Here is an 8,734-nt window from a genome sequence, read left to right as displayed (position 1 = left end):
GCTCGGCGTAGCAACAACTATTTTTGTCAAGGCACACCCCTTTTTTCTTTCCCTATTCCATTGTCCCAAAATGGCAGCCTCACTAGACAAACTGTTCTGTAGAGAGATTGAATTAGAGGATGAAAGTGTCCTCAAAGTGTACCAATGTGAAACAGGAGACGTGGGGTGTGTAGTTTGGGATGCAGCAATCGTCCTGGCAAAGTTCCTCGAGATTACTGCCAGAAGTTCAGCCAATAGCCAACAAAGACCAGGGACTTCAAATTTTTGCAGTGTCCCACTTCAGAACAAGACTGTGGTGGAACTGGGGGCAGGAACTGGAATTGTGGGCATCATGGCTGGAATATTAGGTGCAGATGTATGTATTACTGACCTACAAGAGTTTGTCCCCCTCATGGATCTCAACATCAAGGAAAATGCTGATAGAATCCAAGGTTTAGTCAAGGCTTGTACATTGAAGTGGGGAGAGGACATCATCTCATTCCTACCACATCCAGACTACATCATATTCTCAGACTGCATTTACTATGAAGAGTCTCTGGAGCCTCTTCTAGACACCGTTTCAGCCTTAGCGGGAAGCAACACAGTGGTGCTGTGGTCTTACGAAGAACGAACAACGGGGAACAAACCAGAGCTACAACGGAGGTTCATTGAAGCAGTCAGGAAAGACTTTACAGTTGAGGAAGTACCACAAGACAGTCTTCATCCTGTGTATAGAAGTGAAGATATACATGTGCTGCGAATGAAAAGGAAAAGTCAGAACAAGGATTTAATGGGCTAAAGACTAAAACATACAATGTACTACCATATTAAAAGCATGATGAACTGTGCTGCTCAGGAGACTGCCAGGCAATGGCATTAGCAGTTGTGTGATACTCATTCTAGTAGCTTAAATTGATACAATTTGATAAGTGATGATGTTAAAACGTTTGAAGTGCTTCCAACGCTCTGAACAAAGCCACTTGATTCACATGTTGGGTTCTGTGGTGACATCTGTGCCATATGATATCATGCACCTGTAATGTTAGATCTTGATAGAGAAATATTTCATGTCTCAAATGTTTTGTTTATTTAGAAATAAACATTTTGCAAACCGTTTTTTTCTCGGACTATTCTTCAACCTATGTTTTGTTATGATAGAAATTAACCATCAATTATGCAAAGTAGTTACTTGAAGATTTTCATTGGATACACCAGTATAAACTAGAAATATGTACAGGTTTGCCTTTAAGTGAAATTTGTGTAGGGGAAAAATAGCAAGTAGGTGACATAACGTTAATTCATAGGAGTGAGTATTACATGTACATGTACTATTGAATTTAGTAACATACAATGAGTGACTTCACTATTTGTCCCAACACGGTACTGAAGCGCCGACTAGTAGTCCATGCTGGTACTGCAGCCTAGAGCGGGAAGAAGACAACAACCTTAAAGACATGTGACTGTCAGATAATATATGGGCGACAGCAAGGTGTCAGAATCCCAAGATATTGGCTCACCTCATATCTCGTCCTAATAAAATAAGGTTTTGCCTTTCGCTGACCTGTAATATTATGGCCAATCAGCTGCAGTACACCCGCAAGGAGGCGTTATTAAATGAACAACATCATGGAGCCAGCATCGACCGAAACGTTTTCTCCACAGATCCACGTGCAAGGTTTCGTTGACGAAGCCATTAAGACTTTAGATGTCAGTGACTTGTACAGCAAAAGAGAAACTCTGAGGTCCGTCGCTTATGCAGAGGCCATGAATGTGCCCATAGAAACTGTAGACGAGCTGAAGTCGGTTTGCAGGTATGTGTTGAAGGGGGAGGGGGGCACTGACCCTAAAAGTCGGCATTTTTAGTTTGATAATCAACGTATAAACACACATAAAGCCAGATAGTGAGAGAGTTGTTAGGGGATGTGCTAGTACATGTACAAATGTTGAGCAAGTGTTGAATTTTTCCTGGGACGTATTTTCAAGCCAGCATATCTTTCTAATAGTTTTAAGTTATCATTCACATCTTGGTGTTAACGTTATGTCAAAACTTGATGTTGTGATTTCTTACTCTCTCATGAAATAACACTTACAGAGTAGAGTTCTTCAGGCACAGGTAGGAACTCCAGTTCCAGTTTAGACCGCTCTCTTAACGTTGAATATTCATATCTATATCTTGTGAACAATCGAATAAATTACTAGCAAATTAGCAATCAACATTAACATCAGATCGTTGATCAGCAACAACAAATAATTTGCCTTGTGGGCCTTGTGGCTGTTGTCAGTTTTGAACAATTTTACATTTTCAATTTTTTGTACCCTCTCAAATTGATTGTGATATTATCTTATCTTTCAGCATGCAGACACTGAAGGTAAGGTTTTTTAATTCACTGACTTGTTGTTTTATAAGTCTTTCATAAAGTTTCATTCAGTAAAATAATATGATTCATCACACATAATTTACTTGTCCCCTTTTCATTCATTTCTTTATTGCTTGTGTTAGTGTTGAATGACGTCTTTCATTCCATAATTTATATCCGTGCATATGCCACAGTGCATACATGATGGTGTCTTTTCCTTAGCCTGGTATCCAAAGCTACTAGTATTAATAGCATCATAGCTGCTGAGTCGCTTTGTCATCCTACGCTGAGACTGAGAACTTAAATACTCATCAGCTGTAATAGCTTTGAAGATACTGGGCTATCTTTTCACACTAGTAGTACTTTCCTACAGTGCCCCTCAGAGGACATCCACAAAGATGCAGCAGAGGTGCCGACAGGGACAGAGTTGGTCACTTTGGGGTGAGGCAAGAAAATATGAATTTTGATATATTGTACCAGATGACAGTTTCCTGTGGTTTCAATGCTCCATTTGTTTCCCAAGGCTTGAGTTTTATTGAACTTTAGAACATCCTTAATGAATTAAAAGGAAGTATCCATTCATTAATTCATCTGGGACAACAAATATTATCACTAAGAATATTTTTGTATCGAGAAGAAGACGTTACAGAAAACAAGTTTCTTCCAAACTTAAATTGTATACTCCTGAAATCTTGAAAGTTTGTGGTAGTTTTATTCTCAAAGTTTTTGATCTGTCCAGCACAAATGACCTTCTGTCGCACAATTAAATCCCCTTATTAAGTTACAGTTTTTATGGTTCTACGTTAGGTACAATCAGTTTGTGTCTTTTTTTCTACAGGTTAAGAAAGAGATACCTGGACTCCAAACCCAACATCAACAAAAACTGCAAGTTCACTGTGTTGTCCTGGAACCAGGTTAGTTAGTTAACTAGTTAGCAAGGATGTTATATGAATCATATAATGTCCTTGCTAGTTAGGTAACTTTTCCATGGCCCCTCCTTTAATGATTAAAAAGAATGATTTATCTTGGATTTCTTCCTTAGGCCAAAAATTTCCTATAGCTATCCCCTGACTGGACCCAATACTGGCCCCAATAGATATTGTACAGTCCCCACAGGCGTGTTTCTCCCTGTTGTCCCATAGGAACATGTGTATCAGGACGTGAAGCCGCCCCCTGAGAGGGAGGTGAAACCCCAGTGTGCCGTCCTGCAGGTCGCTGTGTTCCATCCCAGCAAGAGGAACAGGAGGAAGAGCAAAGGGGTTAGCTGAACCTGACACCCATTTCTCTTCAGTGACTCTGTATTTCTAATATGTAGATCCCATAGTCTGCCTACCTCAGTTAAAATTTAGAAATGCAGAATATAAACGTAAAAATGCAAATATTTCATGGACATGCAGTTGCTTTTACTGCTAATTGCCATTCTTTCAAGGGTTGATATTCTAATTGTAATTGCTCTTTATTGCTGTACTTACATAAACTTCATTTTCCAATCTTTCTGTAAACCTGCTTGTTTTACCTGATGAATCGAACATTGTGTTTCAGAAAAGAATGAGGCTTGCTCAGGAATACAGAGTTCTAGGATATCAGGTACAGGATCCTTTATCCTTCTGACTCTCTTAATTCAATTTCTTGGTTCTCTGCTTTTTATAGAAAAAATTAGATCAAGCATGTGAGATGGAAAAGAATCAAAACAATATATATCCTGATTCCCAATGTGCAAGAAATTTAGGTGCTGTAGGCATACAGAATTTTTCAATTTCCTCTATTTTTTGAATGGTAGGTCATGGAAAGAGTTTTTCTGAATGATTTTCCTGTGATCAACTTTTGCAGAAACTCACCGATCTGCGAGATGCCATCACATGTATAGCAGACCACACCATTGCTGGGGAATTCAGTGAGCGCCCCTGCAATGTTCCAGACATCAGGGCTAAGGTTGGATTCCTATTTGTATAAACTCTATCTACTAGTAATCATGTGAAACTCTACTCAAGCTACAAGCTCAATCATGAAAATCCTCTGTTCTCATCTTTCCAAGTTTTAGACAAAAAATCCCCCCTGCAGTTCCAGAACAAGCTTCTTTGCTACCCCGAAAGCTATCTGCAGGGCTCAAAATACTGGGTGCATGTGCACCCAAAATTGGAGCTGTGCACCCAATTATTTTCTGTGGGTGCACCCAAATATTTTCTTATGTTTATGTATGTAAAAATATCAAAGTATACTTAAAGTCTAGTATACATCATATTCTTGACATCTAAGTGTTAGAAAGACAATAAAAATGTCTGTCATGATACTTGTTTAAGAATTTGATAGCTTGTAACTAAGTTTTATTATTAGGTTTTTACTTCAATTTAAGTGGTGCACCCAAAAAGTTTTTGGTGCACCGAATTTTTTAAGCTGGGTGCACCAGTGCACCTAATCCCCAAAATGAATTTCGAGCCCTGTATCTGCCACCCCATGATGCATAATAGGCTCTTCTAGTTCTACTCAATGGCAATGGGTATTAAATCAGCACGTCATGATTTGTACTGATCACTTCATTATTAACTTCATCTCTGCTCACAGGATATCTACAAGTCAGCCTACTTCTTCATAGAGAATGTGTTCTACAATGACTTCAGATATGAAGACAACAGGGACCTTAGTAGGTATGTTTGGATGGATTCTCACGAAAATATGGATTGATGTTTATTCCATAGCAACCTGCTGCACCTATGCAGCCAATCAGAGAATCAGCTTTATACCTAAAGAAAACATTTAGATGTTTAACTGATTGACTTATAGCTGGTTAGACATAAAGACGACAAACACAAAATGTCACAACAAAACCTCAGCCTGATTTAGCAAAGCCTCCCCAAGGTGTAGGCTGCTGGCAAGGCTCTGCATGGGTGAATGTACTTAGGCACCTTGATACCAAACAACGGCTTCTTGCCTTTCTCTCCAGAAATGTTCGTGAATGGGAACAGAACAAACATGAAGGGAAGGGGTCGTACACAACCCAGCATATGGAGGATGTGAAGTTCAACGACCTCCACATCAGACTGGGGTACCCGTACCTGTACTGCCACCAGGGGGACTGTGAACATCTCATCATATTTAAGGACCTCAGGTGAGGAGGGACTGATAAGTCTGGTTTCCACTACAGTACCTGGAGAGATGTTTTGCAGAATGTGTGCCTAAAATGTACGTTCATTTGTTCAGACCCCTGTGCTGTAGTGCCTTGTGGCACATAGGGCAGCAAGGTTGAGACCTTTACCTTCACCTACAAGCTTGGAAACAGTCATGTCCCTGTCAAAGGTACAAAGTTGTTTTTTTCTTGCTCCAGGATGTTCCATGCAGATGACTGTCGAGATGAGGGCCTGTACCCCCTGATGGTGAACAGGTACCGCTTCAGGAGACAGATGTGCCGAGTCTGCGCCACCTTCACAGCCAAGTACGTACCTTGTGGTGGTCTGTTTGTATATCCAGTTTTAAGATTTATAATTTTTTTTTTTTTTGGAATGTACCTGGTCTTGGTCTCACACCTATGTTCTTGTTCCTCAGATGGGTGACCTATGATGACCAGTTGGCAGAGGAGAGCCCCTGCTTTTTCTGTGATCTTTGCTTCAAAGCCCTGCACTACAGCAAGGACCAAACCAAACTGGCAGAGTTTGAAGCCTATCCATATGTAGACATGGGAATATTCAATCTAGCCATTGTTTAGTAAAAGCAGCTATATACACAATAGTGTGATGCTGTCACTGTTAAAGTTAATAAAAGTTGTTTCAATATTACAGAATACTTTTTTATTCCCTGATCTTGCTTCCTCCTTTTTTATCAGAATAACTTACACACTTGAATATGTTTTGTTAAAAAACTCAAAGAATTAAATAGAAGATTTAACTCATTCAAAAGCCATACAATACCATAGAAACAAAAATTTACCCTACATTGTACTGTGTATGAAACAGTCAGTACAGTAGTACTGATAGTAGATTGCCCCTTCCACATTTAATGTTACATGTACAGTACATTTGCCATATAAAAAACAACTTAAGTTGACACATAATCAGCTTTATTTCCATTGGCACATACATGGGAGACTATCTACAAACTTTGATGGCTTTGATTCATCAGAAAGTCTACTTGTTAGCATGAACCAATCTCCAAGCAGATGTTGGAAGAACATGTATTTTCTGATTGCTGGTCTTCTCTGAAAGACGAGGCTGCCATGATTTTTACCCCAACATTTACTCAGAAATTAAACTTTCAATAAATAGTTTGTGAAAAGCTTGGACATCTATTATTTGTAGCATCATTATACAGGTGCAACAATTAAATCAGCAGTGTGTTCTGCTCACTTAGACCCTTGTGTGACATGCGAGGGTAGTCTCAGAGTCACAGCATTTTTAGTTGGCCCTCCTGGGCATCTCTTCAGCCCCAGTTCATCCCAGTGATCATCCTCTATATCATAACACTGGGTAAACTTCTTACACACAAAGTAGATACAGTCGTTACACACCGTAGCAAACTTGTTCAGGTACTCTAGCTTGTTAGTTGGCCGAATGTGAAACCATTGCCCAGAAGAGATGACGAAACAGTCCACCTCGCTGCGATACCCACCCATGACATATATGACACCACGAGCGGACACCATCCCGTGATCGGAGCGTCGTGTTGGCAGTAGTGTCACGAATTCCCACTCGTCGGCGACTGGGGAGTAACTGAGCATCTGGTCAGTGTAATGTGGGAACCCACCGCTGATATAAATAGCTCCCACACATGTGGTAACAGCATGGCGTCGCGACCCTTTAGGCAGTGGTGTTGTATATACCCACTCATCAGCAACAGGGTTGTACTTTTCCACCGATGGTAGGGCGGAGAAATAGTGTTGTCGTCCACCTATGGCATACAGGTGGTCATCTAATGCTACCAGTCCAAAATCTGCCCGGCCCTGCAACATAGGTGCTATTTCTGTCCAAGTGTTGGTCATGGGATTGTAGCGGAAGTTCTTTCTCTGCAGATCCCTACACTTGAAGTCCACAAAGCCGCCCACAACATACAGGTAGTTGTCCATGACGGTCACTCCACAAGAGACGGAGCTCCCCCTGTCAGGAAGTGACGTGAATGACACCCACTTGTCTTCATTCTCACTGTAGTAGTGGACAGGTCGAGTTTTGCTTGCGTTCTCTTCGTGTGCTCCCAACACGACAACAGAGCACCTCTGCTTGTGTCTCAGCTCCCAGATGTAGTTCTTCTGCTCTTTGCTCAGTCTGTGAAAAGATTCTTCTGTCATGACTTCTGCTAGATTATCACTCAGGTAACCATAAAGGACGTCCTGGACATTCGTTATGGCATACGCCTGTGCTGTGGACAAAATTGTGTGCCAGTTTTTGCCGTTGATGTTTTCCCTGATGAACTTTTCTGGAAGAACTATCTGAAGAAAGCTCACAGTGTCCAACGTCTCGAGAAAGCTGTCCTGTGGTATTTGGAGAATATCCGTGTGCATGTAGTCAAGAAGGGGTTTGAAGACATTCGGGGGTATAGACTGCAGTGTAACAACATCTTCAGTACTTTCCTTCATTCCAGAGGAAAACATGGCTCGAAAGTAGTCACTCTTTTCCTGGAGAACTGCTTTGTTGGCAGGGAAGTTTTGCCCGTCGATGCAGATGTGGACATCACAGGTTTGTGCATAGTTACACCCCTGCTGACGGGCACCATTGACTTCTGCTGTATCCAAGGCAGCCATTAGTTACTGTATATCTTGGTAGGAACACAAACAAAACTCTATTTAGGCGTGAGTTTTACAACAAAACTCAGCTCAGCGAGGTAAATATTTTTGTCACCCTTGTGATGAGGGAGGGGGGCCGAACTATTAGTGCGCGCCAGGCTCAAACCATGGTAATTCACATACTTTCACGTTCTGCTGCATAGTGGCGTGATTTGTGCAACACCAGAAACGTCCTGATTATGAATACTTGCCTTCCAAATTGAAACCATTGGCAAGGCTTTCGCAGCTTGTCACTCCGGCGCGACTGCAACTTCCATGATCGTCGGGCGGGCCGATCATTGCATCATAGCGAGGCCCCCTTGGCAGCTGTAGTGGTGGCCAGTGCCGTATACTGAGATGCCTGACTAGCCATTGTCATGACACCATTGAAGAGGTTTATGTTTTCGGTGCGGTTTGTGTGTGTGTCTGTGTGTTGCCAGTACTCGAGAAGTGGTAGGTAGTTCCTTGGTTTGTGCAAGCTTACAGTGCCAGTGCTTCACGAACCTCTTTGGTTTGTGGGTAAACGAGGGTGGGCATCCTAGCAGGTACTGCAGCAGAACTTTCAGTTGATATCTGTGCTAGACATGCTATGGTCGTGATTTTTGTTAGATAGCTTTTGGGACAGGCAAGTTGTGTAGGATTGTGGCTCTAG

General features: G+C 41.5%; 3 protein-coding genes across 3 annotated transcripts; 2 read left to right on the top strand and 1 right to left on the bottom strand.

Annotated features, from left to right (window-relative positions):
* The first annotated feature begins 27 nt into the window (after positions 1 to 27).
* LOC118409950 (protein-lysine methyltransferase METTL21D-like) lies at positions 28 to 1,094 on the top strand. The gene has a single exon (XM_035811364.1). It carries the CDS (start codon positions 71 to 73, stop codon positions 776 to 778), a length of 708 nt encoding a protein of 235 aa, XP_035667257.1. The 5' UTR covers positions 28 to 70; the 3' UTR covers positions 779 to 1,094.
* Positions 1,095 to 1,315: 221 nt separating this feature from the next.
* LOC118409939 (snRNA-activating protein complex subunit 3-like) lies at positions 1,316 to 6,129 on the top strand. The gene is made up of 11 exons (XM_035811344.1): positions 1,316 to 1,790; positions 2,333 to 2,348; positions 2,710 to 2,777; positions 3,175 to 3,250; positions 3,479 to 3,595; positions 3,879 to 3,923; positions 4,167 to 4,268; positions 4,899 to 4,981; positions 5,278 to 5,442; positions 5,659 to 5,766; positions 5,877 to 6,129. The coding sequence occupies exons 1-11, from the start codon at positions 1,594 to 1,596 to the stop codon at positions 6,034 to 6,036; spliced, it is 1,137 nt and encodes a 378-aa protein (XP_035667237.1). The 5' UTR covers positions 1,316 to 1,593; the 3' UTR covers positions 6,037 to 6,129.
* A 237-nt stretch (positions 6,130 to 6,366) lies between these two features.
* On the bottom strand, positions 6,367 to 8,472 carry LOC118409932 (kelch repeat and BTB domain-containing protein 11-like). Its single transcript, XM_035811333.1, has one exon. The coding sequence runs from the start codon at positions 8,059 to 8,061 to the stop codon at positions 6,670 to 6,672; it is 1,392 nt and encodes a 463-aa protein (XP_035667226.1). The 5' UTR covers positions 8,062 to 8,472; the 3' UTR covers positions 6,367 to 6,669.
* Positions 8,473 to 8,734: the final 262 nt, after the last annotated feature.

The sequence above is a fragment of the Branchiostoma floridae genome, chromosome 2 (genome assembly GCF_000003815.2).
Source record: "Branchiostoma floridae strain S238N-H82 chromosome 2, Bfl_VNyyK, whole genome shotgun sequence".
In the NCBI taxonomy this organism is placed as follows: Eukaryota; Metazoa; Chordata; class Leptocardii; order Amphioxiformes; family Branchiostomatidae; genus Branchiostoma; species Branchiostoma floridae.
Note: the sequence above shows the minus strand (reverse complement) of the source record. Positions and strands in the feature narration are given on the sequence as shown.